This window comes from Salvelinus fontinalis, chromosome 21 (genome assembly GCF_029448725.1).
Source record: "Salvelinus fontinalis isolate EN_2023a chromosome 21, ASM2944872v1, whole genome shotgun sequence".
Taxonomy (NCBI): Eukaryota; Metazoa; Chordata; class Actinopteri; order Salmoniformes; family Salmonidae; genus Salvelinus; species Salvelinus fontinalis.
Window position 1 is genome coordinate 5,576,228 of NC_074685.1, and position 15,935 is coordinate 5,592,162.

A 15,935-nucleotide genomic window follows, 5' to 3' on the forward strand; every position below is an offset into this window, starting at 1 on the left:
CGTGTAACCACACGGCATGTAACCACACGGCATGTAGCCACACACGGCATGTAACCACACACGGCATGTAACCACACACGGCATGCGACCACACACGGCATGCGACCACACACGGCATGCGACCACACACGGCATGCGACCACACACGGCATGCGACCACACACGGCATGCGACCACACACGGCATGCGACCACACACGGCATGCGACCACACACGGCATGCGACCACACACGGCATGCGACCACACACGGCATGCGACCACACACGGCATGCGACCACACACGGCATGTAACCACACGGCATGTAACCACACGGCATGTAACCACACGGCATGTAACCACACGGCATGTAACCACAAGGCATGTAACCACATGCAACCCCACACGGCATGCAACCCCACACGGCATGCAACCCCACACGGCATGTAACCACACACGGCATGTAACCACACACGGCATGTAACCACACACGGCATGTAACCACACACGGCATGTAACCACACACGGCATGTAACCACATGTAACCACATGGCATGTAACCACACACGGCGTGTAACCACACACGGCGTGTAACCACACACGGCGTGTAACCACACGGCGTGTAACCACACACGGCGTGCAACCCCACACGGCGTGCAACCCCACACGGCGTGCAACCCCACACGACATGTAACCACACGGCATGTAACCACACACGGCATGTAACCACACGACATGTAACCACACGACATGTAACCACACGACATGTAACCCCACACGACATGTAACCCCACACGACATGTAACCCCACACGACATGTAACCCCACACGGCATGTAACCACACACGGCATGTAACCACACACGGCATGTAACCACACACGGCATGTAACCACACGGCATGTAACCACATGTAACCACACACGGCATGTAACCACACACGGCATGTAACCACACGGCATGTAACCACTTGTAACCACACGGCATGTAACCACACACGGCGTGTAACCACACACGGCGTGTAACCACACACGGCGTGTAACCCCACACGGCGTGTAACCCCACACGGCGTGTAACCACACACGGCGTGTAACCCCACACGGCGTGTAACCCCACACGGCGTGTAACCACATGTAACCACACGGCATGTAACCACACGGCATGTAACCACACACGGCATGTAACCACACACGGCATGTAACCACACGGTATGTAACCACACACGGCATGTAACCCCACACGGCATGTAACCCCACACGGCATGTAACCCCACACGGTATGTAACCACACGGCATGTAACCACACGGCATGTAACCCCACGGCATGTAACCCCACACGGCATGTAACCCCACACGGCATGTAACCCCACACGGCATGTAACCACACGGCATGTAACCACACGGCATGTAACCACACGGCATGTAACCACACGGCATGTAACCACACACGGCATGTAACCCCACACGACATGTAACCACACGGTATGTAACCACACGGCATGTAACCACACACGGCATGTAACCACACGGTATGTAACCACACACGGCATGTAACCACACGGCATGTAACCACACACGGCGTGTAACCACACGGGCGTGTAACCACACGGTATGTAACCACACACGGCGTGTAACCACATGTAACCACACGCGGCATGTAACCACACGTGGCGTGTAACCACATGGCATGTAACCACACACGGCATGTAACCACACACGGCATGTAACCACACACGGCGTGTAACCACACACGGCGTGTAACCACACACGGCGTGTAACCACACACGGCGTGTAACCACACACGGCGTGTAACCACACACGGCGTGTAACCACACACGGCGTGTAACTACACACGGCGTGTAACCACACACGGCGTGTAACCACACACGGCATGTAACCACACACGGCATGTAACCACACACGGCATGTAACCACACACGGCATGTAACCACACACGGCATGTAACCACACGGCATGTAACCACACGGCATGTAACCACATGTAACCACACACGGCATGTAACCACATGTAACCACACACGGCGTGTAACCACACACGGCGTGTAACCACACACGGCGTGTAACCACACACGGCGTGTAACCACACACGGCGTGTAACCACACACGGCATGTAACCACACGGCATGTAACCACACGGCATGTAACCACACACGGCATGTAACCACACACGGCATGTAACCACACACGGCATGTAACCACACGGCATGTAACCACACGGCATGTAGCCACACGGCATGTAGCCACACACGGCATGTAACCACACACGGCATGTAACCACACACGGCATGTAACCACACACGGCATGTAACCACACACGGCATGTAACCACACACGGCATGTAACCACCCGGCATGTAACCACCCGGCATGTAACCACCCGGCATGTAACCACCCGGCATGTAACCACCCGGCATGTAACCACATGTAACCACACGGCATGTAACCACACGGCATGTAGCCACACACGGCATGTAACCACACACGGCATGTAACCACACACGGCATGTAACCACACACGGCATGTAACCACACACGGCATGTAACCACACGACATGTAACCACATGTAACCACACACGGCATGTAACCACATGTAACCACACACGGCATGTAACCACACACGGCGTGTAACCACACACGGCATGTAACCACACGGTATGTAACCACACGGCATGTAACCACATGTAACCACACACGGCGTGTAACCACACACGGCGTGTAACCACACACGGCGTGTAACCACACACGGCGTGTAACCACACACGGCGTGTAACCACACGGCATGTAACCACACGGCATGTAACCACACGGCATGTAACCACAGACGGCATGTAACCACAGACGGCATGTAAAGACACGGCGTGTAACCACACACGGCACGTAACCACACACGGCACGTAACCACACACGGCGCGTAACCACACACGGCGCGTAACCACACACGGCATGTAACCCCACACGGCATGTAACCCCACACGGCATTTAACCCCACACGGCATGTAACCACTCACGGCATGTAACCACACGGCATGTAAACACACATAACATGTAACCACATATACACTACCATTCAAAAGTTTGGGGTCACTTAGAAATGTCCTTTAAAAGAAAAAGATAAACACATTTTTTTGTCCATTAAAAATAACATCAAATTGATTAGAACAGTGTAGACATTGTTGATGTTGTAAATGACTATTGTAGCTGGAAACGGCAGATTTTTAATGGAATAGGCGTACAGAGGCCCATTATCAGCAACCATCACTCCTGTGTTCCAATGGCTCCTGTGTTCGTCACCTCTTCACTGTTGATGTTGAGACTGGTGTTTTGCGGGTACTATTTAATGAAGCTGCCAGTTGAGAACTTGTGAGGCGTCTGTTTCTCAAACTAGACACTCTAATGTACTTGTCCTCTTGCTCAGTTGTGCACCAGGGCCTCCCACTCCTCTTTCTATTCTGGTTAGAGCCAGTTTGCCCTGTTCTGTGAAGGGAGTAGTACACAGCGTTGTACGAGATCTTCAGTTTCTCGCATGGAATAGCCTTCATTTCTCAGAACAAGAATAGACTGACGAGTTTCAGAAGAAAGGTCTTTGTTTCTAGGCATTTTGAGCCTGTAATCAAACCCACAAATGCTGATGCTCCAGATACTCAACTAGTCTAAAGAAGGCCATTTTTATTGCTTCTTTAATCAGAACAACAGTTTTCAGCTGTGCTAACATAATTGCAAAGGGGTTTTCTAATGATCAATTAGTCTTTTAAAATGATAAACTTTGATTAGCTAACACAATGTGCCATTGGAACACAGGAGTGATGGTTGCTGATAACGGGTCTCTGTACGCCTATGTAGATATTCCATAAAAAAATCAGCCGTTTCCAGCTACAATAATCATTTACAACATTAACAATGTCTACACTGCATTTCCGATCAATTTGATTGTATTTTTTTTTTTAAATGACTTTTTGGGGCTTTTCTTTATTATTCCCAATTTTGTTTTATTTTAATTTTAAAATCAGCCATTTCCAGCTACGATAGTCATTTACAACATAAACAATGTCTACACTGTATTTCTGATCAATTTGATGTTATTTAAATGGACAAAGTGTTTTTATTATATATTTTTTTATAACAAAGACATATCTAAGTGACCCCAACCTTTTGAACGGTAGTGTAGGTCAAGTACATGTTACTATCAGTTCACTGACGTCAGACTACTGATGAAAATAGCACAAATACATCTGCTAAACTATCGATCTCAACGATGCTCCAAACAAGGCTTCTCACTGCAGCCGATAACAGACATGTCCACAGACTAGACAAGGGACGAGTATACCTACCTATCTTTGATCTGCTTGGCAGCCTTGGAAGCAGAGGAGGAGAGGAAGAGGAGAAAGAAGAAGAGGTTGGTTAGTACAGCCATGCAGGTGAGTATTGGTGGGCGTGCAGCAATGTTCTGCTCAGTGGCTGTAGTGGACACAGATAGGCAGGCAGGGGCCCTCACAGTGGGACGCTGAGTAGAGCATGGTGATCAACATCACACAGAAAAAAGCAGCATGACTTTGGATTTAAACATTAGTTGAAGTGGAACTGACTGCGTTTTAAACTACTTTGCAGATATGAAATAAACAGTCAATCATAATACCAGTCAAAAATGTAAAAATTCCTAGTTTATGCTACAAAACCAACTTTATAAAAAGTTTTAAAAATAGGTTAAATTTGACTCAACATTCCATGACTTACAGTAAGGTATTGTTGGCAGAATAGATGGTTGCAGTTCAATGCTTGATTAATATAATTCACCAATACATTTCTTGCTAATCCCCCCAAAATCCTAAATCAGGTTGTAAATCCCAGCTGGTCTGGTACATCGTTTGCTGCCTCCATTCAGGATGCACTTCTTCAGTTCAATATTTTGGACAAAAACGGACGAATGTTACTACAGCTGGGAATGTCAATACAATCAAACTAGCAAGGGCAATGATCACACGTCAGTCATAACGTGGCTAACAGGCGTATCTATTTATGTAGCAAGGTAAAAACACAGAGCCTAACGTTAGCTAGCTGCTAGGAGGATGTCATGTCATAACGTGGCTAACAGGCGTATCTATTTATGTAGCAAGGTAAAAACACAGAGCCTAACGTTAGCTAGGTAGCTAGCTGCTAGGAGGATGTCATGTCATTGGAGGAGTGACTGACTGTTTCCCCTCATATTGTTTTTCTGTGGCTATACACAGCTAGTGATGCAGGTGTCATTTGGTTAGCTAGCAAGACGTGAATCGCTTTGCTCGCTAGCTATGCTGAGCTTGAACGACTGTTATCCAGTTAGCATATCTCTCGTTCTACAATTCACTGGCTATCTACTCCGATTTCAGAACACTCTCGTCTGCCAAAGCGCAGAAAAACTGGCGCATTTACAAACTCGCAACACCTGCTGAATATGACCGGTGTCAGTAAACGTAAGGAGAATGAGTCACAGCACAGTTACAGTCACCAACGCTATAGATAACATGAAAACAGCTGGCAAGCGTTAGGTGTTCTCTCATTTGTGTCTGGAAGTAGCTAGCCAACGTTAGCCAGTTAGCTTGACTGCCGTTGTGAGGAATGCTCGGTTCAACCCTCCGCCAGACCGTCCAGTGTCAATAGTGTGCGCTCAGAGAGCAAAACGCTCTGAATTTATTTGCGCAGAGATCACTCAAACACACTGGAGGCAATTTACGAACGCACACTTAGTTATCAATTAAATGTATTTGCCTATCACAGTGCCATCCGTTTTGTCACCAAAGCCCCATATACTACCCACCACTGCGACCTGTACACTCTCGTTGGCTGGTCCTCGCTACATATTCGTCGCCAAACCCACTCGTTCCAGGTCATCTATAAGTCTTTGCTAGGTAAAGCCCCGCCTTATCTCAGCTCACTGGTCACCATAGCAGCAACCACCCGTAGCACGTGCTCCAGCAGGTATATCTCACTGGTCACCCCCAAAGCCAACACCTCCTTTGGCTGCTTTTCCTTCCAGTTCTCTGCTGCCAATGACTGGAACAAACTGCAAAAATCACTGAAGCTGGAGACTCATCTCCCTCACTAGCTTTAAGCACCAGCTGTCAGAGCAGCTCCCAGATCACTGCACCAGTACATAGCCCATCTGAAATATAGCCCGTCTGTTACGTTCCCCAGTTTCTGTGTTCTGTTTTGTATTTGAGTGTGTGTGTTTCAGGAGATGGCTTCCTGAAATACTCCCCAACCAGCTGATTGGTCGACCCCAGGCTAATTGGTGATTGGAGCTGACCCCGCCCCCTCGTCAAGAAGCAGCTGACTAATTAACATTGCCACCTGAAGATATAAAAACCAGTGTTCTGTTCAGTAGAGAGGAGATTGGAGAGAGAGGAGAGGAGATGAGATAAGGAGTAGAGATTTGGAGATTGAGAGAGAGAAATTAGATTGTGATATAGTGTTGGTTGTGTATCAGAAAGTGTGGTATGTACTGTTGTTGTTGGTAGCAGTTTTGCTATGTCCTGTGTTTGTGAGTGTTTGTGAAATCGTTAATAATTACTGTTTCATTTGTTCCCAGGGGGGAAGGAGAAGGCACTTTGGGAGTGCTTAGGCAAGAGGCCCGCGGGCATACATATACCCGTAGTATATTTACTGTCTAGGCACACTAGGTAAGACCTGGGCGGACCACCCCCTGTATTTTGGTTAGGGCACCAGACGGTGCTAAGTTAGGTAAGTTAAGTGGGTAGGCAGGTTAGATAGGAGAGGGGGAACTTTGATATTTACTTTCTTTACTTTGGTTCCGTCCAGACCCTTTTCCCCATATTACCGTGTAAGAAAATAAATCCTAGTAAACGGTAAATTCTGCCTTTGTCGTCCTTTCTCGCACCTGCAGTCCATACCTCTTGCACTTCACAGAGAGTTGAGTTGTAGCAGGGAGTTGCGTTCCCTCTTCTCAGAGGCGTGCGTAACACCGTCCAAATACCTCATCACCATACTGTATTTATTTATCTTACCTCATTTGCACACACTGTATATAGACTTTGTTTTCTTTTTTTTCTACTGTATTATTGACTGTATGTTTGTTTTACTCCATGTGTAACTATGTGTTGTTGTATGTGTCGAACTGCTTTGCTTTATCTTGGCCAGGTCGCAGTTGCAAATGAGAACTTGTTCTCAACTAGCCTACCTGGATAACATGTGTTTGTTAATCATTAACACACGAATGTGTTCTAATGATCTACTTACACACAGTCCAGTTGAAAGTGAATGATGGCAGGCCCATGTGGCAAATAGCTTTTGGTGGCTATATCACACCGGTCTGCGTATAGGCCTACTGTAGCTCTGATTGGCTGTGCTGCACCAGTCTGCGTAGACTCTGGTCCTGGACGAGGCAGGTGTTTTTATTAGGTTTTATGTACTGCAGCGTCTATTAATTGTCCAAAAGCACAACCTCTATGTTGCTATCGAGTTTTCACAAATGAAAAAAAAATGGCCTGTGATTATTGTGGTTTTGGTGTGACCTAACATAATCGTTTGTAGTGCTTTCGCTGAAAAGCATATTTGAAATCGGACACTTTGGTGGGATTAACAACAAGATTACCTTTAAAATGATATAAGACACATGAATATCTGAGGAATTTTAATTATGAGATTTCTGTTTTTTTGAATTTGGTGCCCTGCACTTCGACTGGCTGTTGTCATAACGTTCCCGTTACCGGGACTTCAGCCATAAGAAGTTTATATTAAAAGAGTTTTCACAAATGACTTACTCTATTCATTCCCAAACGTTCTATGAATTTTTGAAAATGTGAAAAGGACCATATCTAAGTGCTCGCTTGTCAGAAAATGTTTTTTTTTTTAAGTGTCATATTCATGTTGTTACAACACTGTCAGTTCCACTTTAAGTTTCTGAAAATATTAGATAGAAAATTGATAGGCGAAAATGTTTGTTAGTTTAATTAAGAGAACCATTCTTCATGGGTCACCTTCGTAGTATATTTTAAGCTTGTTAAAACAAAAAAAGTTCTCATTAGTTTCCATTAATTTTATCACATTGTATTTAGAAACAAATCCAAAACAATCAAATAAACTTTCACTTTAGAATGAGGACTACAATCTACCAAATTTAGCTGGATGAGGCCAAGATTTTCCTGACTCATGTTACCCAGCAGCATTCAACGTTGACCTTTACCTACTTCCTGGTATCCCGTGTCAGCTGATCACATTCAAATAATCTTCTCGTCTAAGGCCTAGACAGCCAATGAGATGCTGTTGTTTCACACCACATCCTGTATGATATCACAGACCAGCAGCCTCTACCTTAGTGAACTCATCCTCGTCTTTAATATTCAGAGCATTGTTGGCAAACTCCAGGAGCTCCTCTGCACTCTCCAAGGCGTCGCTGCTCTGTGTCAGTTGATTCTATGGAACAAAGGAAATATGGAGCTGTTACAGCACATTCAGGTTTGGTTTCTATTAAAAGGCCCAATGCAGCCATTTTTATATCAATATCAAATCAATTCTGGGTAACAATTAAGTACCTTACTGTATGTAATAGATTTCCATTAAAAATGGCACAAATAATTTTTGGGGCAAAAAACTATTTCTCATGCAAGAATTCTGGGAGTTGTCCGAGTGGGGAGTAGAAAACTGAAAATCTAATTTTATTGGTCACATGCATAAATTTAGCACATGTAGCGAAATGCTTGTGTTCCTAACTCCAACAGTACAGTAGTATCTAAAAACAATTCACAACAATACACACACATCTAAAAGTAGAAGAATGGAATTAAGAAATATATAAATATTAGGATGAGCAATGTTGGAGTGGCTTTGACTAAAATACAGTAGAATAGAATACAGTATATACATATGAGATGAGTAAAGCAGTATGTAAACATTATTAAAGTGGCTAGTGATTCCATATCTATGTATAGAGGGCAGCAGCCTCTAAGGTGCAGGGTTGCGTAACCGGGTGGAAGCCAGCGAATTATGGCTATTTAACAGTCTGATGGCATTGAGATAGAAGATGTTTTTCAGTCTCTCGGTCCCTGCTTTGATGCACCTGTACTGACCTCGCCTTCTGGATGATAGCGGGGTGAACAGGCAGTGGCTCGGGTGGTTGGTGTCCTTGATCTTTTTGGTCTTCCTGTGACATCGTGTGCTGTAGGTGTCCTGGAGGGCAGGTAGTTTGCCCCCGGTGATGTGTTGGACAGAACGCATCACGCTCTGGAGAGCCTTGTGGTTGCGGGCGGTGCAGTGGCCGTACCAGGCGGTGCAGTTGCCGTACCAGGCGGTGCAGTTGCCGTACCAGGCGGTGCAGTTGCCGTACCATGATACAGCTCGACAGGATGCTCTCAATTGTGCATCTGTAAAAGTGTGTGAGGGTTTTAGGGGCCAAGTGAAATCTCTTTAGCTTCCTGAGGTTGAAGAGGCACTGTTGCACCTTCTTCACCACACTGTCTGTGTGTGGGTGGACCATTTTCAGATCGTCAGTGATGTGTACGCCCGAGGAACTTTCCAACTTTTCCACTGCGGTCCCGTCGATGTGGATAAGGGGGCGTGCTCCCTCTGCCGTTTCCTGAAGTCCACGATCAGCTCCTTTTTGTTTTGTTGATCGTTGAGTGAGAGGTTATTTTTCTGGCACCACTCTCCCAGGGGCCCTCGCCTAGCTGTTATTGGCAGAGAGGTTTGCTTCTGGTGTATTAACCAATTGACCACATGGTGATGTCACCAAGGGAAGCTGAAACTCCCGCCCACGTAAACCTGCTGATTGGACGGTCCTGTGTAGATTGTTAGTTCTTGATTGTTGCTGGTTGAAAATAACAATGTTCACATTGTTTTACACTTTTACAGTGTTTAGTTTCATCAACTGTGGTACAATATGATACTATAAAACGCAAGGGAAAAAAACTACATTTTGACTACACTGGGACTTTAAGACCTGATACCATTAACATCTATCTCGCTGTTTACCGGAGTGCTGTTCAATGACCTTTTCAAAAAGGTCAAAGCTAAAAAGACAATATCCCTCCGTCTGGAAGTGCTCTGTGTTTGGCAGTCAGCCTGAGGTCTCTGCTGAGTCAGACTGAGGATGTATCTGTAGTGCAGATACTATTCCCTATATAGTGCACTACTTTTAACCAGATCCCTATGGATGGGGCCTGGTCAACAGTACTGCACTACAGTAGATAGGGAATAGGGTACACTACATTATATAGGGAATAGGGTACACTACAGTATATAGGGAATAGGGTACACTACAGTATATAGGGAATAGGGTACACTACAGTATATAGGGAATAGGGTACACTACAGAATAGGGTACACTACAGTATATAGGGAATAGGGTACACTACAGAATATAGGGAATAGGGTACACTACAGAATATAGGGAATAAGGGAACACTACAGTATATAAGGTATAATACAGTATATATGGTACACTACAGTATATAGGGAATAGGGTACACTACAGTATATAGGGAATAGGGTACACTACAGTATATAGGGAATAGGGTACACTACAGTATATAGGGTGCACTACAGTATATAGGGAATAGGGTACACTACAGTATATAGGGAATAGGGTACACTACAGTATATAGGGTGCACTACAGTATATAGGGAATAGGGTACACTACAGTATATAGGGAATAGGGTACACTACAGTATATAGGGTGCACTACAGTATATAGGGAATAGGGTACACTACAGTATATAGGGTGCACTACAGTATATAGGGAATAGGGTGCACTACAGTATATAGGGTGCACTACAGTATATAGGGAATAGGGTACACTACAGTATATAGGGTGCACTACAGTATATAGGGAATAGGGTACACTACAGAATATAATCCCATTTGGGACTGAACCTGATGCTGAACAGTCTGTCAGAACTGTCCTTCCTACAGGAAGTTAGCTGACCATGAGAAGACCTGTTTGCTAACAGAAAGACTATCAGCTGCTATTGCTAAGCCTCCTCTCAGGTTCCTGTGACCCCAAGGAGAGAGGACTAGAGCGGGGGGAAATGTAACGATTACCACAAGGAGAGAGGACTAGAGCAGGGGGGAAACGTAACGATTACCCCAAAGAGAGAGGACTAGAGCGGGGGGAAACGTAACGATTACCCCAAAGAGAGAGGACTAGAGCGGGGGAAACGTAACGATTACCCCAAGGAGAGAGGACTAGAGCGGGGGGAAACATAACGATTACCCCAAGGAGAGAGGACCAGAGCGGGGGAAACGTAACGATTACCCCAAGGAGAAAGGACCAGAGCGGGGGGGAAACGTAACGATTACCACAAGGAGAGAGGACCAGAGCGGGGGGAAACGTAACGATCACCACAAGGAGAGAGGACTAGAGCAGGGGGGAAACATAACGATTACCACAAGGAGAGAGGACCAGAGCGGGGGAAACGTAACGATTACCCCAAGGAGAGAGGACTAGAGCAGGGGGGAAACGTAACGATCACCACAAGGAGAGAGGACCAGAGCGGGGGAGACGTAACGATTACCCCAAGGAGAGAGGACTAGAGCAGGGGGGAAACGTAACGATTACCACAAGGAGAGAGGACCAGAGTGGGGGAAACGTAACGATCACCTCAAGGAGAGAGGACCAGAGCGGGGGAAACGTAACGATTACCCCAAGGAGAGAGGACCAGAGCGGGGGAAACGTAACGATTACCCCAAGGAGAGAGGACCAGAGCGGGGGAAACGTAACGATTACCACAAGGAGAGAGGACCAGAGCGGGGGAAAAGTAACGATTACCCCAAGGAGAGAGGACCAGAGCGGGGGGAGACGTAACGGTTACCCCAAGGAGAGAGGACCAGAGCGGGACGGAAACGTAACGATTACCCCAAGGAGAGAGGACCAGAGCGGGGGGAAACGTAACGATTACCCCAAGGAGAGAGGACTAGAGCGGGGGGAAACGTAACGATTACCCCAAGGAGAGAAGACCAGAGCGGGGGGAAACGTAACGATCACCCCAAAGAGAGAGGACCAGAGCGGGGGAAACATAACGATTACCCCAAGGAGAGAGGACTAGAGCGGGGGGAAACGTAACGATTACCACAAGGAGAGAGGACCAGAGCGGGGGGAAACGTAACGATTACCACAAGGAGAGAGGACTAGAGCAGGGGGGAAACATAACGATTACCACAAGGAGAGAGGACCAGAGCGGGGGAAACGTAACGATTACCCCAAGGAGAGAGGACTAGAGCAGGGGGGAAACGTAACGATCACCACAAGGAGAGAGGACCAGAGCGGGGGAAACGTAACGATTACCCCAAGGAGAGAGGACTAGAGCAGGGGGGAAACGTAACGATTACCACAAGGAGAGAGGACCAGAGTGGGGGAAACGTAACGATCACCTCAAGGAGAGAGGACCAGAGCGGGGGAAACGTAACGATTACCCCAAGGAGAGAGGACCAGAGCGGGGGGAAACGTAACGATTACCCCAAGGAGAGAGGACCAGAGCGGGGGAAACGTAACGATTACCCCAAGGAGAGAGGACCAGAGCGGGGGAAACGTAACGATTACCACAAGGAGAGAGGACCAGAGCGGGGGAAAAGTAACGATTACCCCAAGGAGAGAGGACCAGAGCGGGGGGAGACGTAACGGTTACCCCAAGGAGAGAGGACCAGAGCGGGACGGAAACGTAACGATTACCCCAAGGAGAGAGGACCAGAGCGGGGGGAAACGTAACGATTACCCCAAGGAGAGAAGACCAGAGCGGGGGGAAACGTAACGATCACCCCAAAGAGAGAGGACCAGAGCGGGGGAAACATAACGATTACCCCAAGGAGAGAGGACTAGAGCGGGGGGAAACGTAACGATTACCACAAGGAGAGAGGACTAGAGCGGGGGGAAACGTAACGATCACCACAAGGAGAGAGGACCAGAGCGGGGGGAAACATAACGATTACCCCAAGGAGAGAGGACTAGAGCAGGGGGGAAACGTAACGATTACCACAAGGAGAGAGGACCAGAGCAGGGTGTGGAGGTAACAGAACATCTACTTGGTTGGTAAAGGCTAGATGAGCTTACAGTGACCCAGATAACATGTTGGTTCATCAGCTGACAGACCAACTCATAATAACGGTGAATGCTGGCAAAACAAAACCTAGCTCTTGGGAGGGTTGAATGAACTAATCACGAACAACGTGGTCGTCCTGCTATGGGTTTAGTCCTTTAAAAGAGTCGGACATTTAACAATTTAGAATAAATGAATACGAAAACAGGTGTATGTTTTGCATTTAACTGATGAAAATATATGTTTTCCTGAGTCACATGACGAGACATGCGAGTTGATACTGGGCGTGAGGTGAGTTTGATGTAATGGGAAACAGAATACCAGGCAGCGCTCACCCTACAAAAGAGGGACAATGGGTCATCTCATATCTGGGGGGGGGGGGGGGGTAATTTCAGACACTTTTTGTTCCTGCTCAATGGACTTTGAGAGTTGGCCAGAGAACTGCCATAGCAGCAAGATGACATCATACACACCCCAGGCTGTCAGAGAGAGGTGTATGGAGACTCTATGACATCACACACACCCCAGGCTGTCTGAGAGAGGGGTGTATGGAGACTCTATAACATCACACACACCCCAGGCTGTCAGAGAGGGGTGAGAGGGGTCAGAGGGGTGAGAGGGGTGAGAGGTGTGTGGAGACACTACAACATTATGGAAGATCATTTTTGGGTAAAACATTATTTTTAACAGACAGAATGAAAAAATGCCCTGTAATGTTCTCTATTCTATTCTATCTCGTATGATGTGTTATGGATTTTAAAATGTGTGTTTTGCCATTCTTAGTCAATTCTGAATTTCTTCAGTTTTATCTCTGAGCAAGAATAAATAAACCCAAACAAGCTCAACACCCAAACACACGCAGATACACACACACCAGGGCTAACGCCAGATACACACACACCAGGGCTAACGCCAGATACACACACACCAGGGCTGACGCCAGTTACACACACACCAGGGCTGATGCCAGATACACACACACCAGGGCTGATGCCAGATACCCACACCAGGGCTGATGCCAGATACACACACACCAGGGCTGACGCCAGATACACACACACCAGGGCTGATGCCAGATACACACACACCAGTGCTGATGCCAGATACACACACACCAGGGCTGATGCCAGATACCCACACCAGGGCTGATGCCAGATACACACACACACCAGGGCTGATGCCAGATATACACACACCAGGGCTGATGCCAGATACCCACACCAGGGCTGATGCCAGATACACACACACACACACCAGGGCTGATGCCAGATACACACACACACCAGGGCTGATGCCAGATACACACACACCAGGGCTGATGCCAGATACCCACACCAGGGCTGATGCCAGATACACACACACACCAGGGCTGATGCCAGATATACACACACCAGGGCTGATGCCAGATACCCACACCAGGGCTGATGCCAGATACACACACACACACCAGGGCTGATGCCAGATACACACACACACCAGGGCTGATGCCAGATACCCACACCAGGGCTGATGCCAGATACACACACCAGGGCTGATGCCAGATACACACACACCAGGGCTGATGCCAGATACCCACACCAGGGCTGATGCCAGATACACACACACCAGGGTAGATGCCAGATACACACACACCAGGGCTGACGCCAGATACACACACACCAGGGCTGATGCCAGATACACACACACCAGGGTTGATGCCAGATACACACACACACCAGGGCTGATGCCAGATACACACACACCAGGGCTGATGCCAGATACACACACACCAGGGCTGATGCCAGATACACACACACCAGGGCTGATGCCAGATACACACACACCAGGGCTGATGCCAGATACACACACACCAGGGCTGATGCCAGATACACACACACACCAGGGTTGACGCCAGATACACACACACACCAGGGCTGATGCCAGATACACACACACCAGGGCTGATGCCAGATACACACACACCAGGGCTGATGCCAGATACACACACACCAGGGCTGATGCCAGATACACACACACCAGGGCTGATGCCAGATACACACACCAGGGCTGATGCCAGATACACACACACCAGAGCTGATGCCAGATACACACACACCAGGGTTGATGCCAGATACACACACACACACCAGGGTTGATGCCAGATACACACACAAACATCACAGGAGCCTCCCAGGCATCGCATTCACTACTGAGAGACAAATCCTCTCAGTCTGTAGTATGTCTCTGGGATAAGAGACAAATCCTCTCAGGGTGTAGTATGTCTCTGGGATATGAGACAAATCCTCTCAGTCTGTAGTATGTCTCTGGGATAAGAGACAAATCCTCTCAGTCTGTAGTATGTCTCTGGGATATGAGACAAATCCTCTCAGTCTGTAGTATGTCTCTGGGATAAGAGACAAATCCTCTCAGTCTGTAGTATGTCTCTGGGATAAGAGACAAATCCTCTCAGTCTGTAGTATGTCTCTGGGATATGAGACAAATCCTCTAAGTCTGTAGTATGTCTCTGGGATAAGAGACAAATCCTCTCAGTCTGTAGTATGTCTCTGGGATAAGAGACAAATCCTCTCAGTCTGTAGTATGTCTCTGGGATAAGAGACAAATCCTCTCAGGGTGTAGTATGTCTCTGGGATATGAGACAAATCCTCTCAGTCTGTAGTATGTCTCTGGGATAAGAGACAAATCCTCTCAGTCTGTAGTATGTCTCTGGGATAAGAGACAAATCCTCTCAGGGTGTAGTATGTCTCTGGGATATGAGACATATCCTCTCAGTCTGTAGTATGTCTCTGGGATAAGAGACAAATCCTCTCAGTGTGTAGTATGTCTCTGGGATAAGAGACAAATCCTCTCAGGGTGTAGTATGTCTCTGGGATATGAGACAAATCCTCTCAGTGTGTAGTATGTCTCTGGGATATGATACAGT

At 47.3% G+C, this 15,935-nt stretch overlaps 1 protein-coding gene across 3 annotated transcripts in view; it reads right to left on the minus strand.

Annotated features, from left to right (window-relative positions):
- fsd1l (fibronectin type III and SPRY domain containing 1-like) overlaps positions 1-15,935 on the minus strand; it is an 80,932-nt gene that overhangs the window by 35,417 nt on the left and 29,580 nt on the right. For all 3 annotated transcript variants that reach the window (XM_055873633.1, XM_055873632.1, XM_055873630.1), the window contains 2 exons: positions 8,300-8,401; positions 4,324-4,346 (listed from right to left, as the gene is read on the minus strand). In XM_055873633.1, coding sequence (XP_055729608.1) covers positions 4,324-4,346; positions 8,300-8,401 — 125 coding nt within the window. The remainder of the gene's footprint in view (positions 1-4,323; positions 4,347-8,299; positions 8,402-15,935) is intronic.